Genomic DNA, 25230 nt, shown 5'->3' on the forward strand with positions numbered 1-25230 from the left:
AGGTCGTCCTTCAAAAAACCTCTTCCATATATGATAAAAAACAACACATAAAAAGATATCATATGAGAAATCAAGCTATCTGAAACTGGGGGTCAGAAGGTGCTAGACCAAATTTGTAGTTCAATCTTATTTAGTTAAAATATGGGGGCCTTCCTTAGCCCAGTGTTTAGAGTCCGCGGCTACAAAGCAAAGCCATGCTTAAGGTATCTGGGTTCGATTCCCGGTCGGTCCTGGATCTTTTCGTAATGGAAATTTCCTTGACTTCCCTGGGCAAAGAGTATAATCGTATCTGCCTCACGATATACGAATGCGGAAATGGCAACTTTGGCAAAGAAAGCTGAGAGGCAGGCTCTGTCCAGGTAATGACGTAACGCCAAGGAGAAGAAGAAGATGGTACAAAAAACATTCATACTTTCAAATTATGATGGTTTTTCATTATTGTTGTTATTTTTTCGTATTCAAAATAATTATTAATGAAGTTTAAATTTTAGGCGATACGTCAACTTTTATCGAGTTTTCAATAAATTTAATGGATTGTGCAACTTGAATCGTATTGCCAGTCGAGTAACACTCCGCCATACGATTCGTAACTTTAATGACACACTCCCGTGCAAAAGATTGGGTTCACCCCATAAAAACAAAAAAAAGTTTGTAGCCCATATCTCAGTGAATACACGTCCAATTCAAACTCTATATGGCGCATTCGAAAGGCAATAAGTTATTTCTACTTCGTAGGTATTTTTTCCAATTTTTTTTTTGATTTTGTCTATTGATTTTTTACTTAAAGTTGTGGCATTAAAAAAAAACAAAATAACTTAAAAAACGTAAGTAGATGAAGAAACCGAATTTAGTACTATACCATTTAATTCCACTAGAGTAATAAATTCGGTTTTTTCATCTACTTATAGGTATTCTACTAAACAGCTCGAAGATTTATTAAAAAAACATGGCACATTTCCTCAGCATTGGATTGACCAAAATTTAAAATAAATGTGTTATTAGAATCGATATCTTATATTCTTTGACAAGCCCATGACATTTTAGCTGAATAATCTGAAAACGATTTAATATCCACGAAAAAGACATTCAAGTCATCGCGCAAAGGGTTGGGTTCACTTCTATGTATGATGTATGTATCGTGTAAAAGTTTGGGATCACTTCAGCCGCACGCAAATAATGTTTGTCAATATCTCTGCCATTTTATAACCGGTTTTAATAGTTCATAGCTTTTTCAAACGCAAATAATGGCGCGTACATGATTGGTGTGAGATTTCATCAAAATTTACGAGTTTTAAATAAGTTCAGATGTACCCAAACTTTTGCACGATGACTTGAATGACCGTTTCATTGATTTTGAATAGTTTTCTGATTTTTTCGCCAAAATTCTGTTTCTCAGAGATATAGCTCGTGGATATATGACCAAAAGTAAAATTCCAAAAAAAAATATAGGGATCGGAAAACTTTAGATGAATTTTTGCAATGTACCCCTAACTTTAAAAATTAATTTGTCGTAAACTATGCGTCGTAGATCAAAAGTTTTTTTAGAAGGAAATTGTCTCTGCAATCTATTAAAATATGATAGGAAAAAGATTTTCCGGAAAAATTTTCACCAGAAAATTGTCGGAAAATAGCAAAAAACTATCGTTCTTCTTTCTAGCGTTACGTCCCCACTGGGACAGAGCCTGCCTCTCAGCTTAGTGTTCTTATGAGCACTTCCACAGTTATTAACTGAGAGCTTACTATGCCAATGACCATTTTTGCATGTGTATATCGTGTGGCAGGTACGAAGATACTCTATGCCCAGGGAAGTCGAGAAAATTTCCAACCCGAAAAGATCCTCGACCGGTGGGATTCGAACCCACGACCCACAGCTTGGTCTTGCTGAATAGCTGCGCGCTTACCGCTACGGCTATCAGGGCCCCTTATCGTCTGAATCATGAAAAATTATAAAAAAATATTTTCTGTTTTAACAATCCATACTCTAACTTTCGTCCACAGACATCATAGTTTTTTACCGTTTAGGAGACACAACTGAAAAACCGATGATCACCCACACACTTCCCATATGAAAACATGTTCTATTGTGTGCCTCATAACCGTGCGCTAACGGCGCAGTAAATTTACACGCATTGTACGCATTTTGTATTGTAAACCATAGTTTCCTCTGCAGTTAGAAGAAACTTTTTAGTCAAAAGTAACACTCTCAATTGGTCTATTGGGTGTTGTTTGTCCTTTATCCGTACCGTTGTATTAATGTTAACAGCCTCTATGGGAGTCGCACTGGAAGTCATTGTGAGGCGGCGTCCATAAATTATGTAACACTCTAGAGGGAGGGGGAGTAGGCTCAAGCGTTACGGCTCATACAAAAATTTTAAATTTTTCATACAAAAAGCGTTACGGAGGGGGGAGGGGGTCAACAATTTTCAATTTTAGCGTTACGTAAAAAATGGACGCAGCCTAATCGACAATCATTATTCTTACATTTGAAGAAGTAAATCTCAAGATCCACTTCAAGATTTCCTAATATGTAGTGCCCTGTCCAATGTTTTTACCAAACGCTTAAAAACCGTTTAGAACAAAAACACATGTTGGACATTTTTTCATTGGTTTCAGTACATTTTTTTCGGTTTTTATGATTGTGCCACACCCCAGTGTTAAAAAGTATACCCCTGTGGTCTTAGTAAAACATTATCAAAAGTGTCAATGTTGAGATTTTGAAACATTTTTTTTTTAATTTAAGTTACAAACATGGTATAGCCGTTATTTCAGTGAAAAAAGGCTTAAATACTAGCAATAGTACGCTCCAAAATGTAATTTAATATAACAAGATTTTATCAAAAGTTTTAGGACCCTATTTTTTAGATGTATCTATTAATGATTTCAACTCCGAGTGCCATTAAGCCGAATATAATGATCCCGAATTTTCCAGAATTTACCATAACACGAAAGCTGTTTGCGTGTGGCATTATTGCGGGCCAGCTAAATTAGGGATTAAGGCATTCGGGTCAATGGGAATCGGATATATGGACCTTGAGGTAATGGAGTAGAATCCCAATAAAAAGTTCCGAAATCCAACACATTGGAGAAAGTCGCCAACTATTGAACAGTTTGATATCTTGTTAAATGTTGAACTTCTCACAGACACGAGCACGAACTGATCAGACATCAGACATTCAGACAAATGCTGGCTGCATATCTAACTGATCTTAAAAACTGGTTTTGATGTGTTGATGGCAGTAATTTCAGAGCTCTTTATTATCTCACGAAAAAAACTGTGAATTAAACATATGTTTAGAATACCTTTAAATTAAATCTAACATGTCTGATCGTGTTTAAAATTTCACAAAAATTTCACATTTTATTACATCAGTACAATCAATCAATCACGGGCTTTATCATAACAGTTCATTCCAGTAGAAACAAAATTAGATACATATAAAACGATTTTAGTTTATTATATTACATCACAAAAAGGGGGGTCTCGTAGCCTCGAGGTTACGGTTTCGCTTCGTAAGCGGAAGGTCATTGGTTCGGTTCCCAATCCCCCCACACAAAAAACTCCGTCCAGCCACCAGAAGACGTCGCACGAAGGACTGTGTATACACAGTTCGAACGAAACGTGTAAATTTCTGAGACATGTAATGCACATAATTGGAGCGTGGAATATCATGGATATTTACATGATATGTCATCTAAACTTCAATTATATGTCATGTAATCCAGCAGGATCCTTAGCGATTACATGACATATAACATATTTTTACATTATTTCGGACTTAAATTTACATGATTTCGTGTTTACATGGCATAAATGAAGTTTACATGACGTGTAATCTTCATTATTTTTAACTGTGTAGGGGAACACATCCATCCTTCGTCAGTATCGGATGGTGACTGAGACACACTGACCCTCTTTGTAGGCTGTTGCCTCACACGACACATATACATGGCAGAATGAACCACCGCACACCAATGGACTTCGATATGGATATAGATTGGACCAACGGCAGCACTCTCCTCTACCTGCTCGGTATGAGAGAAATAGTAATAAGAACTAGGATATTAATAGATTCTGTATATATGATCCTCGGCATAGTAGTGGCCAAGTGCACGGAGTGCCTAACAAATAAATAAAAAAAAAAATTACATCACAAAATAAATTTTTCCGATTTGTTTACCTTTTTGACAGCAATTGCTTTCCTGAGCGCATTAAGTTCAAGCCAACCCAACCAGTGGTTTACAACAGAGTTGTAACAGATTTTGTTACTCAGTTAGCGCGTTTTTCTAACAAATGTTATAATTTTGGCTGGTTAGTAGTAAAATAACAAAAATTAAAACACAATTTCCTCTACGCTAAACAAAATATGTTAAATTTAAACAAAAATGTATCTTATTATGTTTCCATTCAAACAAAACTATAACTCATTTTACAATATTCGATAACTGAATTATAACAAAAAAAATTATACGCAATCATTCTATTTTTTTATAACAAATTGTGCTATAATTGTGTTATAATTATGTTTTACATTGACACACTTTTAAAACAGCTTTTGTTATTATAACTGATTTTGTTTTATTTATGTTATAACTAGTGGTCCCGGCAAACTTCGTCTTGCCATCAAGTAGGCTATTGTTACACGTCATGTAATCCTCCATAAAAATGATACGTTACTCTTCTCCCATTTTCTCGATTATTCCAAAGACTTTTCCAAGCTTTTTACTCGCACGATCACGGCACATCCCTTGCTGAGTATATCAGTGAAAAACTTACGTCAATTCGTTGATCCGTTCTCAAGTTATTCACGTTCAAGCTATGCGTAAAATGCATCTTTATCATCATTAGTGCTTCCGTCCGGAATGTGGGCTGTGCACGTTGATTATGCTAATGTTGAAGAATTGGCCCTTGATCCTCAACCTGCATATTCTTTAGTTTTAGTTGATTGGCCGCCACCCGATCACGCGCCTCTGCATGTCACCCATCACTATAAAAGCTGTTCGCAGCTCACGTGTGTTGCCGCAGCTCTGGTAGATGGTATGATTACCTCTAAACGTTCGCACCATCGATCCTATCCAGCACTATGTTTTACTGCATATATCCAGTGATGCCTACGGAACAGCTCAATAATTATAGCTAAAGTTTTACAACTCATTCATAAACCAATAACTAATTACCGGGGCTCCTGATTTAAAAACGGTCTTCGGCAAAGTTGTAGCTGATTATTGTATCTCACAGTATCAACATAGTTCTAATTTCCAAGAGCACATGGGCAAACACTATGACCGATTGAATGAATTGCTTGCTTTTGCCATAGTTATTTCCATATAAACTTTAAAGGGCTTGTGCAGTCTCAGTTTTCATCCAAATGAGCTCAAATTTTGGGAGAACACTCAGAATTTGATCTAGAATTGAATACAGTGAATCAGTGAATACACGTCCAATTCAAACTCTATATGGCGCATTCGAAAGGCAATAAGTTATTTCTACTTCGTAGGTATTTTTTCCAATTTTTTTTTTGATTTTGTCTATTGATTTTTTACTTAAAGTTGTGGCATTAAAAAAAAACAAAATAACTTAAAAAACGTAAGTAGATGAAGAAACCGAATTTAGTACTATACCATTTAATTCCACTAGAGTAATAAATTCGGTTTTTTCATCTACTTATAGGTATTCTACTAAACAGCTCGAAGATTTATTAAAAAAACATGGCACATTTCCTCAGCATTGGATTGACCAAAATTTAAAATAAATGTGTTATTAGAATCGATATCTTATATTCTTTGACAAGCCCATGACATTTTAGCTGAATAATCTGAAAACGATTTAATATCCACGAAAAAGACATTCAAGTCATCGCGCAAAGGGTTGGGTTCACTTCTATGTATGATGTATGTATCGTGTAAAAGTTTGGGATCACTTCAGCCGCACGCAAATAATGTTTGTCAATATCTCTGCCATTTTATAACCGGTTTTAATAGTTCATAGCTTTTTCAAACGCAAATAATGGCGCGTACATGATTGGTGTGAGATTTCATCAAAATTTACGAGTTTTAAATAAGTTCAGATGTACCCAAACTTTTGCACGATGACTTGAATGACCGTTTCATTGATTTTGAATAGTTTTCTGATTTTTTCGCCAAAATTCTGTTTCTCAGAGATATAGCTCGTGGATATATGACCAAAAGTAAAATTCCAAAAAAAAATATAGGGATCGGAAAACTTTAGATGAATTTTTGCAATGTACCCCTAACTTTAAAAATTAATTTGTCGTAAACTATGCGTCGTAGATCAAAAGTTTTTTTAGAAGGAAATTGTCTCTGCAATCTATTAAAATATGATAGGAAAAAGATTTTCCGGAAAAATTTTCACCAGAAAATTGTCGGAAAATAGCAAAAAACTATCGTTCTTCTTTCTAGCGTTACGTCCCCACTGGGACAGAGCCTGCCTCTCAGCTTAGTGTTCTTATGAGCACTTCCACAGTTATTAACTGAGAGCTTACTATGCCAATGACCATTTTTGCATGTGTATATCGTGTGGCAGGTACGAAGATACTCTATGCCCAGGGAAGTCGAGAAAATTTCCAACCCGAAAAGATCCTCGACCGGTGGGATTCGAACCCACGACCCACAGCTTGGTCTTGCTGAATAGCTGCGCGCTTACCGCTACGGCTATCAGGGCCCCTTATCGTCTGAATCATGAAAAATTATAAAAAAATATTTTCTGTTTTAACAATCCATACTCTAACTTTCGTCCACAGACATCATAGTTTTTTACCGTTTAGGAGACACAACTGAAAAACCGATGATCACCCACACACTTCCCATATGAAAACATGTTCTATTGTGTGCCTCATAACCGTGCGCTAACGGCGCAGTAAATTTACACGCATTGTACGCATTTTGTATTGTAAACCATAGTTTCCTCTGCAGTTAGAAGAAACTTTTTAGTCAAAAGTAACACTCTCAATTGGTCTATTGGGTGTTGTTTGTCCTTTATCCGTACCGTTGTATTAATGTTAACAGCCTCTATGGGAGTCGCACTGGAAGTCATTGTGAGGCGGCGTCCATAAATTATGTAACGCTCTAGAGGGAGGGGGAGTAGGCTCAAGCGTTACGGCTCATACAAAAATTTTAAATTTTTCATACAAAAAGCGTTACGGAGGGGGGAGGGGGTCAACAATTTTCAATTTTAGCGTTACGTAAAAAATGGACGCAGCCTAATCGACAATCATTATTCTTACATTTGAAGAAGTAAATCTCAAGATCCACTTCAAGATTTCCTAATATGTAGTGCCCTGTCCAATGTTTTTACCAAACGCTTAAAAACCGTTTAGAACAAAAACACATGTTGGACATTTTTTCATTGGTTTCAGTACATTTTTTTCGGTTTTTATGATTGTGCCACACCCCAGTGTTAAAAAGTATACCCCTGTGGTCTTAGTAAAACATTATCAAAAGTGTCAATGTTGAGATTTTGAAACATTTTTTTTTTAATTTAAGTTACAAACATGGTATAGCCGTTATTTCAGTGAAAAAAGGCTTAAATACTAGCAATAGTACGCTCCAAAATGTAATTTAATATAACAAGATTTTATCAAAAGTTTTAGGACCCTATTTTTTAGATGTATCTATTAATGATTTCAACTCCGAGTGCCATTAAGCCGAATATAATGATCCCGAATTTTCCAGAATTTACCATAACACGAAAGCTGTTTGCGTGTGGCATTATTGCGGGCCAGCTAAATTAGGGATTAAGGCATTCGGGTCAATGGGAATCGGATATATGGACCTTGAGGTAATGGAGTAGAATCCCAATAAAAAGTTCCGAAATCCAACACATTGGAGAAAGTCGCCAACTATTGAACAGTTTGATATCTTGTTAAATGTTGAACTTCTCACAGACACGAGCACGAACTGATCAGACATCAGACATTCAGACAAATGCTGGCTGCATATCTAACTGATCTTAAAAACTGGTTTTGATGTGTATGATTACCTCTAAACGTTCGCACCATCGATCCTATCCAGCACTATGTTTTACTGCATATATCCAGTGATGCCTACGGAACAGCTCAATAATTATAGCTAAAGTTTTACAACTCATTCATAAACCAATAACTAATTACCGGGGCTCCTGATTTAAAAACGGTCTTCGGCAAAGTTGTAGCTGATTATTGTATCTCACAGTATCAACATAGTTCTAATTTCCAAGAGCACATGGGCAAACACTATGACCGATTGAATGAATTGCTTGCTTTTGCCATAGTTATTTCCATATAAACTTTAAAGGGCTTGTGCAGTCTCAGTTTTCATCCAAATGAGCTCAAATTTTGGGAGAACACTCAGAATTTGATCTAGAATTGAATGAGCGGTGTGGAGCAAAAACGATTTTTTGAACCACTCTAATGGGGTATGTATGGAATGGGCTAGAACCCTCATTGGACCAGTATATTGTTCGGTACTCAAGATTTTCACTTGGTTTACTCTGACTGAACACATATTTGAATATTTCTGGTCTTTAATGCCCTGACCCTGCAAAACCTTATTCTTCAAGCTATCGTATTGCCACTTATTTTTGTATTGACGATATGAACTATTGAAGAATTTACGATACTGGTGTCGAAGGATCTTGATAATCTGCTTATCTTAGAGATATTCACCCGCTTGGACAATGCTAGCATTAAATGATTGTTATTTTTCTAGAAATTATTCAGTCAGAGTGAACTAACTCACTGAACGGTGGTCATAACCCAAGTAACCAGATAGCACTTATATAGCACTCCGTGCTAATAAAGGGCTTTTATAGAACTGACAAACCCTATATTAGCCGTATAACAGCCCTATAAGGCGAATTAACGAGCTAGTGGTTACTTGGGTAGTTCAGTCAGAGTGGACCAAGTACACATAGTCCATCAAAAAATCGTTCTATCGGAGGTTTGGATTATGATTTTTCATGATTATCATTTCACATTATATTGTTTGAAAGTAACACAAAGATGTGCAGAAATATTGAACCAAAATTTAAACAAGTTCAAAAATTACAGAGCGTTAGACCAGTAGAATAGCCTTCAGATTTGTTGGAACGAATCAAATTTGTTACACATAAAAGTTGATGAGTGATCGAATGTCCATGGCGGAATCCGAACTGTTCATTGGCAAACATTTAATTTTCGTTGATGTGGACCATCATTCTGTTCAAAATGACCTTTTCAAAAAGTTTACTGATGGAGTAAAGCAAACTGATTGGACGATAGCTAGAAACTTCAGCAGGATTTTTGTCTGGTTTTAAAATTGGAACAACCTTAGCATTTTTCCACTTGTCATGAAAATATGTCAGCTGAAAACATTTGTTAAATATATCAACTAAGCATGATAAGCTACTTTCGGGAAATTTTTTGATGAGGATGTAGAAAATTCGATCATCGACGGGAGCTTTCATATTTTTGATTTTTTTTAATAATAGTTCTCACTTCTTCCAAATCAGTCTCCCATGAATATTCTAAAACGTTCTCTTTGTTGAGAACATTTGCGAAGTTCTGAGTAACTTGATTTTCTATTGGACTAGTAAGTCCTAAATTATAATTCTGCGCGCTTTCAAACTGCGTAGCAAGTTTTTGAGCTTTTTCGCAATTAGTTAGTAATAACTCTTTCAATGCCGGTATCGGCTTCTGAGGTTTTTTCAAGATTTTAGATAATTTCTAAATGGGCTTGGAGCCAGGGTCCAATTTAGAAATTTTATTTTCAAAATTTTTGTTTACTTATTGTGAGAAACATTTCTTGATTTCTTTCTGCAAATCCTGCCATACAATTTTCATAGCAAGATCGCGAGTGCGTTGTAATTGCCATCTCCTTTCGTTTTTAAGACGGATCAAGAGTTTAAGATCATCATCTATAATCACGGATTCAAATTTTACTTCACATTTGCTCCTGGTTTCAACAATGGAGTTTATTAAAGTTTCAAGAGCATTGTCAATATCACTTTTTGTTAGTAAAGACATGTTAACACGAAGATTAGGGTCAGTATATGTTTCATATATATTCCAGCCATCTCGAAAATAATTGAAAGTACAGCTGATAGGATTGAGAATCGCTTCATGGGATAGTTGAAACGTAGCAGGGACATGATCAGACTCAAAATCAGCATGAGTAACTAATTGGCTACAAAGATGACTAGAGTCGGTTAAGACTAATTTAATCGTAGATGGATTTCTAGAAGAGGACAAACATGTGGGTCGATCAGGGTATTGAATTGAGAAATATCATAAAGAGTACTCATCAAATAAAATTCTGCCGTTGGAATTATTTTGAGAATTATTCCATGACCGATGGCATTAAAGTCATCAATGACAAAAAAAATGACTTATTGCCAGTCAGTTTTCGCAATTCAGTTTGGAGCAAATTAACTTGCTGCCCAGAGCATTGAAAAGGCAAATAGGCAGCTATGAAAGTACATTTACCATTTCCCATTTTTAATCAAGCAATCGTTAACTGACAAATGAACATTGTTCGATACTCTTCCAGGGAAATTCCAGAAATGACCGTAATCGTTTACGAATATTACCATTCAGTTGCCTAGCACGAGCCTCGACGACTCGCCTACGCGAAGGGCAAGGCCAAAAATTTGACTTATCCATCATAATTTGACTTATCCTCCGCAATTTGCGCGAATGAACTTATCGGTATCTTCCTTCACTGGACAGACGTCCTTAGCGTGAGAAGAACCTCCGCAAAACATGCATTCAGCATCCTTGCGGCAATTTTTTGTATCACTTTCGGGACCTACGTTGGGGTTCTGGTAATTTCCTCCAGGTTTCTGAAAATGTTCCCATGTCACACGGATATCGAACATAAGTTTTGCTTATTCTTAAGCTTCAATATTATTTAGTTCTTTTTTGTTAAAGTGAACTAAATAATATTCTTGAGAAAGCCTTTTCCGAACAATGCCAGATTGGGTTCTCTTTTTCATAATGATTACTGTAGTATTATAGAGTAAATTTAAAAAAAAGAATAACAACTCTTTCATAAGGAAACAAAATATTTAAGTTCGTCGCTAAAACAAAACTTTGAATATTTTAATTCTAGAGCATTTCGTTCAGTGTAATCGTAAGTTTTGCATTCGCTTCTAGCGCAAGTAATTTCGAATGCAAAACTCACGATTACATTGAACGAAATGCTCTAGAATTAAAATATTCAAAGTTTTCTTTTAGCGACGAACTTAAATATTTTGTTAGCTTATGATAGAGTTGTTATTCTTTTTTTTTTAATTTACTCTATAATACTACAATTACTTGGACTGGGGAAAATCCAAGTAAATCATTTATTCTATTTTTGATCTCTTCAGGTGACTTATAGTCACTTGAGAGACCTTTCAATACGACTTTGAGCAAACGTTCAGTTTTGTCGTCGTAAGTAAAAAAATGATTCAAGATGTTTGAGAAGAAGTTCGCGATCTCTAAGAGTTTTCGGCAAAACGCGGTAGTCTCCTTTCGTTGCGATTTGGAAGGAGATCTTGATTCCCCTAATGGAGTTCAAAATCTCTTGCCTAAATCCCCCAAATTCGGAACAACTGAACACGATAGTTGGCACTCTTTGCTTCCTCAATTGAATCAAAGAGCCTGCTTCGATTTGGTTTTCGGAAAATTAGTCTAGAGCATCGAACTGATTGCTCATTTCGATGCAATTATCAACATTATTCATTTCACACTTGGAAGAAAGTTCGCATTCCAGAGAAACGTCCTTTCTTTCGTTCTTACCACGTTTAGTGATAGTTTTAAATGCCGCTTTTTTGGAAGGAAAAAGTGAATTCAGAGATTCACCATTCCTTATTTTTGTAGTTACAACCATGTTTAGTAAATAAACGAAAGAGGACGAGACCTCTCAAGAGGTTTTTTTTCCCAAGACGGCATCCAAGAAGGATTGCCACCGCGGGGCCTTCCTTAGCCGAGTGGTTAGAGTCCGCGGCTACAAAGCAAAGGGCTTGGTGGCTACAAAGCAAAGGGCTTCGTGGCCTTGGGGTTAGCGGCGTCAGTCGTTTAGGCGTATTGTACCACGAAGCGTGAGTTTGATTCCCGCTCCAGTTGGTGGAAACTTTTCGTCAAACGAAAAATTCATCACTGGGCCAATGGGTGTTCAGTGTTGTCCGTTGCCTAATGTTCGTGATTGTTCAGTCTGTGCAGCCTTTGGCTGAAGACGGTGTAAATTGTCTTTTTAAAAAAAAGCTATGCTGAAAGTGTCTGGGTTCGAATCGCGGTCGGTCCAGGATCTTTTCGTAAAGGAAATTTCCTTGACTTCCCTGGGCATAGAGTATAATCGTACCTGCCAAACGATATACGAATGCAAAAATGGCGACTTTGGCAAAGAAAGCTCAGTGAGGACGTAATGCCAAGAAGAAGAAGAAGCTTTCGCCAACGGGTCCAACGAAAAATCGAAGGCAAAAATGACATTTTTGCCTCAAGAATCAAATTATGTGTCTCTAGTAGATTTGGGGTCGCTGATTCTGATGCCGTTCTCAGATATGTTCCTGCACGTCACAATTTTTAGCTACAGGTCGCTAAAGTTCGGTGAAACACTGGTTTAATTGATGTTCGCATGAAATTTAAGGTATGATTTATCTTTTTTTTTGTGATCTAATCCTACAAGCATGCAAAACAGGACTTCAACTTTCATTTCTGTTATTTGAAATTGCACGACAAAATTTAGATTAAATCGATTTTTTTCAACATGCTTGCAGTTTCCACACAAAACTCTTCGTTTCTCTTATATGCCAAAATACAATTCTTTTCTAAAACACCAAAAAATAACTTTTGATTATCGATAGTGTTATGTACTTTGCTGATAAGTATTGTTGTACACATAAGGGTTGAATTCTGTGGCAAATTAAGCAAATAATTTGCCTTACAAGCTGGCAAACTTACATGCAAGTTGGCTGAAATAGTCAAATTTTGCATTTTCAGCAGTCAGTATCTTGAAAACTAGACGTGCTTATGGTATTTTAGAAAACGGCAATGAATTCAGGAACCCTTAATTTAGTAAATAGCGGTATTTTGATGCTTGAGACAAAAACGTGTTCTGCAGTGTAGCAGAAAAAATAGTACTGAAAAGTACTGTTTTAGTAACAACAAAAAGTACCGTTTTTAATTTTAACACCGAAAAGCACTGTTTTATTGCTTTAGTTAGTTTTTAGAAAACTTCCAAGAGCAGAGAGAATTCGTGTACGCACAGCACGAAGGTATGATGCGTACTGCCAATCCTCTATCGATTCACTCCAAAAGACCGGTTAAAATCTTTTTGGAAACGTTTTATCGCTTTGTACATTTCATGTCAGTGTGTCTATTGTCGGCAGCCTCGTTCTCTTCGGACTTTCCCATAAGAACTGCTAATAAATCTGTTCGTCATCTCCGAATCAGCCGCATTTTGAGGCGTAGTCATTTCAATTAATGGTTTCTCTGACGACATTGTTTATTCAGTCTCGGAAAACTTGTCAGGGGGAAGCTGACAGAACAAGGAATAATCTTCTTCTTCTTCTTGACATTAACGTCCTCACTGGGACAGAGCCTGCTTCTCAGCTTAGTGTTCTTATGAGCATTTCCACAGTTATTAACTGAGAGCTTTCTTTGCCTAAGTTGCCATTTTCGCATTCATATATCGTGTGGCAGGTACGATGATACTCTATGCCCAGGGAAGTCAAGGAAATTTCCATTACGAAAAGATCCTGGACCGACCGGGAATCGAACCCAGACACCTTCAGCATGGCTTTGCTTTGTAGCCGCGGACTCTAACCACTCGGCTAAGGAAGGCCCAATGAATAATCTCAATGTTTTCGTTGGTGTGATTCGATAGAAAAAATACTGTAAATTAGGCATTTTAATTTTAATTGCCAATGACCCAGACAACCAGAAATCGCATGAAAGTTCATGTTACAACTCGTTTATTCATACTAATTACATCAAACTCGCAAAACACCGTCAGATTGATGAGCTTCCTCGCATAAAACACTTCTTTTCTGAGCTCATTTGAACATGTTGTTTCGTCTCGTACAAAGTAAGTCGAATCAATCCGTAGCAGCTATCAAATCGACATTTGTTATCATTAGTTAAGTCGCATAAGATCACAGGTTAGTTCGGTGGAATATTTATACACCCGCATTGTATGTTATTATTCATCACATAATATATGCACTCATATCGCCTCCACTTTTGTACGTAGAAGGCCTTTTCGCGACATCTTATAAGTGAAATGTTGCACATACAAAGCTTCCAGGTGATTTCGTTAAACGTACATTTTGGTTGTCTGGGAATAGTCGAATGGTGCCGTGAATTACCCTGAAATATAAAACGTTGTGTTTGGATGGGCAGGGCATCTAATTTAGCCGAAATAAGTGTGCTTTGCGGAAGAAGACCACGTGATTGAGGTTGCCTTCTGCGTTCAGGGGTCCTCTCGTGACATATGTAGTTGGTAACGCGACTGTCTTTCTGTGAGTGCGATTCCCACCGAGAACACCGAAACTTTACCCCAACTTTTACTTCAATTTGTTCATTTAATCCAATTGCAAACTTTTGAGAAAAGACAATGTATCCCTTCATGCCTAAATATCCAACGCGCTCAGGATTGAATCACTCGTAAGGATTTCAAAAAATAGATCTATATTTTACAGATACCATTATCTTAAAAAAGTAATAATAGTACAAAAAGGTTGCAAATTTACATAAACACTTATTGATTTCTGAAAAACAAGTCTATGAAGTTAGCTCAGTTCAATGTTAATTTCTCTGGATTTTTCAACAATGGAGAAGAGCAATAGTTATAAATGATATGCACCTTTCATGAATGGTAATATGTGGTGAAAAGGCTTTTTCACGTGCCTTATCCGAAGAAGTTGCAGTTTCCAATGATTTTTATAATGGTGCGATCAAAGCTACAAAGTTTCCGTGAATAATCGCGTTGTCATTATTTGATAGAATGTTTCACATATTCCAAACCCACATGATCAAAACAACTATGCTAGGCACATTTCATATCAGCTTTATGGAGCAGGTTATTTAAATTAGCTTTATCTAAGATATAAACTTAATCAACTGTAAATAAAAAACCGTGATTGATTGTCAAACATATTTTTCTCTTCATTTACAGGGCTTATACTGCTGCTGTTCCCAGACTTGATACGGTCCAACGATGTTAGCGAAATTTTGGAGTCGCGAATACTTAACGAAACGCGCAATTCAGATCAAGCGACCACCGTAGAAAGTATTCATACAACAAAGACGATCGAGGAAATTACCGACAATAGTATTCTGATTAGTGCTACTTCAAGCTCATCTCTCCCGGAAATTGTTTCACCAGAAGAAAATTCGTCTGTATCGTCCATAGAAGATGAAGAAGGCTTAACTAATGAAACGATTGAGCTGACTTCTGCATCAAGCGAAAATGAAATTGGGATCTTCATCCAGTATAATCAAACCGAGCCGGCTATACCAGATGCTGATACAACTTCGTGGACATCATTGTCGAATTGTTCCAATTACACCGTCCACAAAAATGTCGTTGATTTGTCCATCGACGGTGGCTATAGCTATGTGAGACATCGGGAGCGCAGCAATTGGCGCCGCGGCAATCAACGGCTGGACTCAAGTGGCGATCATGACACAGCAGAACCTGAAAGTCACAATCGTACCTTAATGGACACCGCCGCCGTTTCTCAAGTGGTTTACTCGCTCGATGGGGACTTCTCCGTTTCGTTGATTACCGACCGGGACGATTTCGGTGCAAGCCTGTTTACGGTGGATCGTATCAACAAGCTTCAATTGATTAATGATAATGGCACTTTAGGTAATGGCCGGCAGTTCAAGTTCAGGGTGTATCACAGGTTTCGTCTATTGATGCGTTTGCGTATGATTACAGGTCTTCGAGTGGTGGTAGTGCAAAATGTGACCCATGCGCCGCAGATATTGCGAGACGAAGTCAGTTATCTGAAAGAGTGCCTGGCCAATTCTGTAGGTAGGTAAATTTAAATTTATGACAATAGGTCAAAACATACATTCAAATAAAAATAAATTGATATTGTTTAATAGCTAATCTACTCAAAAGTAGTGTAACGAATTAGCTAAGCATTTTTATTGATATATTTGCCATGGGATGTTATGGATTATTTATTCAATACGAACCAAGCAAAACACAGAAAAATGCTTGTAATGTCTAAAGTACTCGAAATGATCGATATTGACTCTGCCCCCATATTAGATATACAAATTTACAGTATTGGACAAGACATTTGCAAACTTTTTCAATTTTCCATGCAAAATGATCAACATTGGTAAGCTAGATCTCAGTTATTTATGGATTGAAATTTATGGATTGAAATATGGATGAAATTTTCACAGCATATCAGATATAACTTGAATTTTACAATAAATTTCTGAATATTTTTTCCAATCACGAGTTTACGAGTAATAACGATTTTACTTAAGTGAAACACACAAAAACACAAAAACTGTCTCATCAATCTTGTTAATCTCGTCTAAATGTACAACTTTGCTGAAGGTACCATGAAGTTATTCTTTCAGTTTGTTAACTTATGTCAATTATAGAATACACTTTAATCAAACCGTTATTGCTTTTGAATTCATGGTCGGAAAAATCACTCAAATATATATGTTAAAATGTATGTCTGAAAAACTGTTCAAATTTCATTCCAATCCGTCCATAAATAACTCAGATCTAACCCTCTCAAGTCGACCATTTTGAATAGAAATCGAAAAAGTTGCAGTGTATCTACAACCTTTCGACGAACTATTAAATTTCGGAGCACTTGAATCATTTTGCATAAAGGATATTTTCAACGAACCAGTGGCTCTTGTAGGTTATGAATGTAAATGGATTATTATGTAAATCGAATTTTTGTTACGTGAATTAAATGGATGCCTTCGAAATTAGGTTTGTATGAAATTTTTGAAATTAATATCAAATAAACACAAATAAGACTTGTTTGACAAAGCTTGTGTAAAGCTGTGTCAGCTATATGCTGATTAGCTTTGGTGTTCTAGGTGAACCATGTACTCCGGGGATTTTAGGTCTTCATATCTACAAGCGAAACTAGTGGTCTCTCGAAGGTCCCTGAACAACATTTATACTCAAATAGGCAAACACAAATTTACTGTCAAGTTTTAAGTTCAATATCCACTTAAGATTATACAAGAACATCTTTGAGTTCAGGCCCTCGGATATACAAGTGTCTTTTTAACACTTTTTCGTACAACACTGTTGAAAAAAAAAACTCGCTTTTCGTTCACAACAGCAGTGAGGTAGTTCTGACGGTGGCAAACCGCGCGACGACTGGAAGGTTAAAGATAATGATCAAGATTGATGGGTATCAAATAATAATAATCTACCAAAAATTGAGTTCAACGACTATGCAAGAACTACTTGAAGTACTGGTCATCAGATGTACAAGCGTAACGAGTGACCTTTAAGAATCTTGCAGTCTAGAATATTATCAATATAGGCTCATATAAGTTAAGTTTTAACAAGTTTAGTGTTTAACGACTTTCGACGGTTAGCTAAAACCTTCTTCAAGTACATCTTCAGAACAACAAGCGTGAGTGATGATCATTTATACCCATATAGGCTCATGAAAATTTATCCTAACAAGATTTGAGATCAACTAGGGTAGAAGCACCGGTTTTGGCCACCCTAAGAGATTTTTTTCAATTACATAGAAAGTCCGACATGTACTGCAAATACGCCATATGAAATCTTTCAAGCCATACCATGTATGGAAAATATCAGAGCTGAGCATAAACCTTATTTTCGCATTGAAAATCGCGTTGATAAATATAGGCCACCAGTACCAGTTTCAGCCACTTTCTTAACTTCGATTCCTAAATTGGCCAATCACATTGATTTCTTATGAGAGTGGCCAAATAAGGAAAATCCTGGCCAAATTAGCATGGCATAGCATAGACTGACTGTACATGTCAATGGTTGTTACTCCGTGATTGATCAGAACTGCTAAGAATTGCACTTTGATCCAAATGAATAAGGGATGGGAGTTTCCACTTACTCTCGAAGTACAATTTTAGCAGTTCGCATATTACACTGTTCGACAAAAAAAGTCGATATGAATGCACAGAGACCGGACACCCTGGGCTTGAAAGTATAAAAATAAACAAAAATAATGGCGTTTTCAGAATGTTCGTGTCTGCCCCAGGTCATTTTTAAAATATACTTGAACTTTTTGCATTTTTTATTTAAAAATCTAATCTAATCAATAAACCGACACAGTGTTTTATATTCAGGACAGGGGAATTCATGTGCCATATAATGTTTTCAACTTTAAATACAATATGAAGAGTTGTAATAAGATTTGCAGGGAGCCCTCCCCCCTTTTTTGTACCCTCCCCATTTTTAAAGTATCGCAAATGATGGAATATTTGATATACAGGGGGTTGTCAAAATAACTGGGACAGGCAAAAATTGGGCCAACTTTGGAATGCTGTAACTTTGACAAAAATTGACCGATTTCAATTCTTTAAGAAGTAATGGACGGGTCAACTAATCTAATTTTGAGGTGCATCCACAGAGATGAACTATGACCACCGGATACCGGTGATAATCCGGATTTCCGGAAGCATGTCTTATGCAGTAAAATTAGGGCGTGATTTTAGCAAAGGTCTCGGCTAAAAAATCAAAATTTTACTACACATGAAGATAGAAGATCAAATTCTGAAGCGTTTGGTGCGCCAAGTATTAATATTGGTCCAGAAACAACCAATATATGGCCATTTCCCCGGAATCGGTGCCGGTAGTGGATCCGAATTGGGATCAAACAATTTATTCACTCAAAATATGTCGCGCAATATTGTTTTCTCCCTAGCTTATCATAAAATACCCTATTATAAGTTGAAAATGAGTCTTGTACAGATTTGACCACTCATGGCGCCGCCAAGTGCCCCGGGGGAACCTTGCATAGGGGACATTTCGATTTTGACACCAAAGCATATCATGCGACGGCTCATTCTTCCAATCTTGTCGTAAATAGGGCAACTGTAGACTCAAAATGGATAGTTGACTACAGTGACTACTTCCGGGACCACCGGATGTTCCAGAGGGAATCTGTAATTAGGGACAATTGATATTGAACTCCAATACATATCGTGTGACAGTTCATTTTTCATGTCTCGTGCTAAATAGGGCTATTGTAGACCTTAAGTGGATATTTGACTACAGTGGCCACTTTTGTGACCACCGGATATCCCTGAGGGAGGCTGCAAATCTTATTACAACTCTTCATATTGTATTTAAAGTTGAAAACATTATATGGCACATGAATTCCCCTGTCCTGAATATAAAACACTGTGTCGGTTTATTGATCAGATTAGATTTTTAAATAAAAAATGCAAAAAGTTCAAGTATATTTTAAAAATGACCTGGGGCAGACACGAACATTCTGAAAACGCCATTATTTTTGTTTATTTTTATACTTTCAAGCCCGGGGTGTCCGGTCTCTGTGCATTCATATCGACTTTTTTTGTCGAACAGTGTTATTTATCAATAACGGCGCCGGCCAAGTCCTTAGAGTCAGTTGGGATGGGGGAAGGAATGTTAGGGTGTAATGATTGTTGCTTCTAGAGACTGAGAATACATCTGCAGCTCCACAATCACCACGGGAAGGGTGTTTATTAATGAAGAATGAAAAATATCTGAGAGTCTGAGGTCGGCGATGCGATCAATGGATAAGGAGGAACAATACTTCTTTTACTTAAAACTATTTTGAATTTTGTCTCTCGGTGAATATACATTTTAATATAGAAGATTGAAAAACATACGACGACTTTCAAAATGTCGAACCATTCAAAGGTTATTTTTAGTAATGACAAAAAAAGAAAACTATGTATAACAAAATTATATTCAATAAGGGTAAGGGTTTATGCCGACACTTGAAGTGACGAACTATCCATAGTTTGTTTGAAAAACAAAAACGATAATGATAGAAGATTGTAAAAAAGAGTCCAAAACTCTATTCAATCTTCTTAATTTAATGCAGTTCAATGTAAATAAGTTTAATAATTTTATTCGAAAAAAAAAAAATAGAATGTCTGGAGGAAAACGTAACCCTATAGTACGCCGACAATCATAATGTCGAACTATTCAAAGGTTATTCTTAGTGATGACGAAAAAAGATAGGTATATGTATATTAAAATTATTTAAAACCGAATTAGGGCTTATGCCGACACTTGTAGTGACGAACCATTCATAGTTTGTTTGAAAAAATACCAAAACGTAACGTTTATTCGATACAAATGTGCATAATCATAAGCATGAAAAGAGCTCACCAGTTGGTAATCCATTCTCGATTGAACTCATTCTTTTCGCACTTGCACAACGTGAACCAGCATATCGCTCGCAAACAGGGGACCGCACCTCCGACGACACGAAAAAAAATAATACAAACATGATTGCTTGGGCTTCTCCGAAGACTGCACAGCAAATTCGAAAATCCTGGCAAAATTAGGTGTATAGAAACTAAATCTATAAGGAAACAAATTTTTTGTTTTATTTTTTTTTTTGGATCAATATGTACAAATTCATTATTTGAGCTCTCTCATGTGAATGTTTTCTGCTAATGATATTTCAACCTAATTTTCTGTGTAAAACAGTTTTAATCAACTATGGCTACAATTGGCGCTATGGCCAAAACCGATACTTCTTCCCTACTGTTTAACCTTTCTAATGAATTAAGAATAAGTTACATATTATGCATCGAGGGTAAAATTTATGAACCAATTTTCGTTCTATTTGCTTTTTATGAAAGATCTGAAACGTTAGAATCATTCTGGAGACAAAGACACCTGGAACCTACATCATATTCAGAAGTTCATATGCATGTATGTATAAATTTCATGATTTTTGATTCCGATTTACAAAAGCATCAAGAGAACCAACAGTCAGATCTGGCCGAATTTGGTCGAAATATTCCGGAACCTGTTCCGATAAGGTGTGTTCTGGACAAGTTCAGACCATCATATAGATCTATCATGCAACAGCTAATGATTTTTTATCCAGATATTGATAGACACCATTCAAAACAGCAAACACAAAATTCTTCTCCTTATTTCTGGCGTTACATCTGAACAGGAACAGTGCCTGCTTATCAGCTCAGTGTTTTTATGAGCACTTTAAGTTACTGAGAGTTTTCTTTGCTGATTGACCATTTTTGCATGTGCATATCATGTGACAGGTACGAAGATGCCTTATGCTCTGGGAAGCCAATTCCTCGTAGAATTCTGCCAGGAGTTCAAATTTCATGATTTTTCATGAAGCATCAAGAGAGCAGCAATTGGATGTAGGAATCCAGGAATACTTTCAGAAACTCCGATGGGAATTCCATCAAGAATCCTCCAAGGCTCTCACCAAGGCAGTTCTCCAAGGATTATTCCAGGAAATTATGTAGAAAACTCTATCTGAGGATTCCTCTACAGATTTCACGAGAAGTTGCTAATGGAGTTATTGCAGAAATGCATCCAATGATTTCTCCATAGATTTCTCCAGTGTAATATTTACTGAGACGTCTTTAGAAATTTCTTCACGGATACTCCTGCAGGGGAGTTCCTGAAGAAACCCTTGGAGACATATCTGCAATATTCCTTGAAAGATTTTTCTAAAGGTGTCCATGGAGGGGTCTCTGCTATAATTTCTAGAGGATTTATTAAGCAATATCAGGAGAAATCGCTTGAAGAATCTCTGGAGGAATTTGTGGAGAAATCCTTGGAAGAATTTTGGAGAAATTTTTGGAGAAACTACTGGACGATGCCCAGTAAAGTTTGAATTGGAGGTACTGGAGGTATTTCTGTAGGAGCTCCTTGCGAAGTCTGTAAAGAAATCCCTAGGCATAATTCTTACGGAAATTACTCAAGGTATGTCTGGAGCCGAACCGGTCAAAAAATCTAGTAGTGATCATAAAACCTATTTTTAGGTGAAAAAGCATGGATTATAACTAACTCCAATTCATTATAATTTCAAATTCCGAAATTTCGCCGCAACGAAAGTGGTTCGAGTATTTGAATATGATAATTCATCCAAAAATGATAATTTCCTAAGAAATAAAACAGATTTTATAAAGCTTAAAATAGTTAAACAGAACGTAGCTTAGTTCCGAATGATAATTTCTGTAGTTTAATGGTTATAGAAACGTGTTAAAGTTTGGTAGATTAATGAAACATCAATACTTTATCAACTTAGAAAAAATGTGTTAACAAGAAATAAAACCAATCGTTTCAGTTTTATTCATATTTTCTGTTGGAACTTTATCTTGCAAATGATGAAAAATATGTTCATTCAGACAAGTTAAATAATGATTGATGAAATCAAAGAATTATGCGTTCAATGTTGCAAGAAATCTTCACCAATTCAATTCATCCATTTATTTTCACAAATCAATGCTCTTGATGGAAAAGCCTGGATAAAAATGAGGACAAGTGTTTTCAACATTTTCCCGTCATTGAATTTTTCAAATAACTCAGGGATTTAGAATAAGATCATTTCATTTTTCTCAACGATAATGTAGTTTTGTTGAAACATTAACAATGATGAACAATTTGTATAATAATCGAAAAGATTGTCGAAAAAATTAATAAATTAACATATTATGTTTTACATAATGTGATCACTGTTTGCTGAACAGATTTGAATTTGAAGAGAACGACAAAGATCCAACTCAAATTAAGGTTTTGTTTTAATCATATTCAGAAAAATGTGTTTCCGAACTATGAATAATTTGAAAACAAACAATTCTCTTATAAAACGAAATTTTGTTCGAAATGTTATAAGATATTTTCTACATTAACTCATAAGTGTAAGCTTAATTAATCCAAACCTAGTTTGTTTTTACTTTGTTCTACGTTTTAAGCTGATAACTTATGTTTGCATGTCAACATCATGAAAAAGACTGATCATTAATTTAACCTGTACGGTAAAACAGAAAAAAAATGTTTTAAACTGTTTTCCAAACGAGTTTTAGGCGCTACGGTATATCAAACAACTTTTCATCAGATCATCCTGATGTTTCAGTCAGTAATTAATATTTAGTTCTGTTTCAAATTTTCGAATTTCAATCAAGCCTTTTTGCTTAAGGCTATGTAGCCCGTGATTTATTTTGGCAGCCATGTTGATTGTGCAGCTTGCAGTTTTAAGTGATAAAACTCAGTCATCATGAGTAATATTGATTCAGAAAAGTATCACTACTTGCGCTTACATGCAGAAAGTTTGCTGATACTTTTTCAGTTACGTCAGAGCAAAACCAAGTGATTTTCTTTGACTTGCAATCGTGGGACAAATTAGCCGTAATCATCGATAGGGTAAATGTTCCAATAGTGGAGGTACTAAGCACGGTTCAATTTCATTCAACCCCTCAAAATTCAAGTAGCGCAATGAATGTACATATTATTCTTGTAACGGGAAGTAACGACCATTCACTTAATGAGAAAATTGATTCCATCGCAGTAACCATCGGGATGACAGTAAAAAATAATACCACCACTATTGGTACTCCGTTCCTTTAGTTGAGGTAAATTTTTAATTTGTGTTCCTTTCATTGCGGATTCCGTTGTTTTCTTATGCGATCCTCCATTATAGGAACACTTTGCCGCAACTATTGGTACAAGCGAAGGAAAGGGTATTTCATGCTGGTATTTCATTAATTTCAAAGGAATTTCAATAATATTTTCAACTGTTTCAGGTATCAACAAGCCAACATTACCATTGACAGTGCTTATGCAGCGCCGGATCTGTTTCAAATTCAATGAAACCAGCATTCAAGTCATTACCGCAACTATAGGAACACCCACAACCATTGGATCACTTACCCAACCCAGTTTAAATTTCAATGACGGCCTACTTCGCCCAAATTATATGATGAAAAATGAAGGGGTAGGGGATGTTTGCAATGCTACGTTTTTTTCCAAGGGGAGTATCAGCATTTGTGACCAAATGCTACGAGGGGAGAGGAGGGATGAAAATCAGTGAAAAAATGCTGCGTTATTTATGGACGGCAAGCATGGGAAAATTCACTCACTCACCCGAACGCTATCGATAAAATATCTGCAAAGTATCTGCTGCCACCGAATGTTCAATGACTGCCGAACGCAACTAGGGTGAGCGCAATCCCGACGAATCGTAAACGATTGAGATAAACCGAAAATGAAAAGATATACGGAACGGAGAGAGCACCTATCCTCTCTTAAATTGGAGACACGAAAGAACGCGTTCGCCATTCGATCACTGAAAGCTTCCTGCGAAATGTACAGATTTTGCGTTCACTGAAACATTTCGCCTTGTGTATTACCAGTCAGTGAACGCTCTTCAGCTCTCAAATACGAATGCCACTCGTGCGGAATCGTAATGTAAAGAATCATTCGCTACAGCAATCGGATGCCTTCGGCATAAGGAGTCGGTAGTGAATCATTCTGTTGCCGTTTTTGTCTTACTTGTCGCTCGGTGAACAAGAAGAAAGCGCATTGGAAATTGAAACACTCAGCTTGGTAGGAAAAACGGCAGTCTCGCTCTTGACCGCTTGTGGATGTGAGCGAGAGAAATGCAATATTCGAGTGAATGTTTCCCATGCTTGATGGACGGTCCCTTTCAGAAATGGCCCGAGCAAACGAGTCGGTTTTGTGTTTCGTTTTTTTCCTTCGATTTGCGCGTGATTTGACGAGCGAAGTATAGAGTGCGGTCGGTCGATCCTGTAGCATGCGCCTGTGGGGTGAGTGGCGGAATCAAGATCAATCTTATACGGTCAACGTTGTGCGAGTGCGAAAAGATATCCTCGTTAAGTCGAGGATGGATTACCAAATGATGGGCTCGTTTAATGCTTATGATAACACATTTTTACAGTGGCAAAGTTACATTTATGTATTTTTCAAACAGACTGCAGGTTTCGATATGGACCATTTTTCCTGTTTACATGACATTACGCATACTCTTATCGTCAAAAAAATTTGAATGGTTCGGTATTATGAATGTCGACGTACTCAATTTTCTACCAATATGTTTTCACCGCTAGACAAAAATGCAATAATAATTTTAAGTACGAACGTTGACGACCAATGGTGACTTTCAGTTCTTTTTCGTTCCTCATTAATAAATACCTTTTCCGGTTGCAATTCAACGGGGACAATTGTCCATCCAATAGCTTCCTGGAATATAGATCATAATATCTACGTGCGTAATGAGTGACATAT

At 36.6% G+C, this 25230-nt stretch overlaps 1 protein-coding gene across 8 annotated transcripts in view; it reads left to right on the forward strand.

Moving 5' to 3' along the window:
* The window catches only part of LOC5568657 (protein bride of sevenless), a 54665-nt gene that overhangs the window by 24592 nt on the left and 4843 nt on the right, over positions 1-25230 (forward strand). For all 8 annotated transcript variants that reach the window (XM_021854584.1, XM_021854590.1, XM_021854588.1 and 5 more), the window contains 2 exons: positions 15130-15825; positions 15898-15993. In XM_021854584.1, coding sequence (XP_021710276.1) covers positions 15130-15825; positions 15898-15993 — 792 coding nt within the window. The remainder of the gene's footprint in view (positions 1-15129; positions 15826-15897; positions 15994-25230) is intronic.

The sequence above is a fragment of the Aedes aegypti genome, chromosome 3 (genome assembly GCF_002204515.2).
Source record: "Aedes aegypti strain LVP_AGWG chromosome 3, AaegL5.0 Primary Assembly, whole genome shotgun sequence".
Taxonomy (NCBI): domain Eukaryota; kingdom Metazoa; phylum Arthropoda; class Insecta; order Diptera; family Culicidae; genus Aedes; species Aedes aegypti.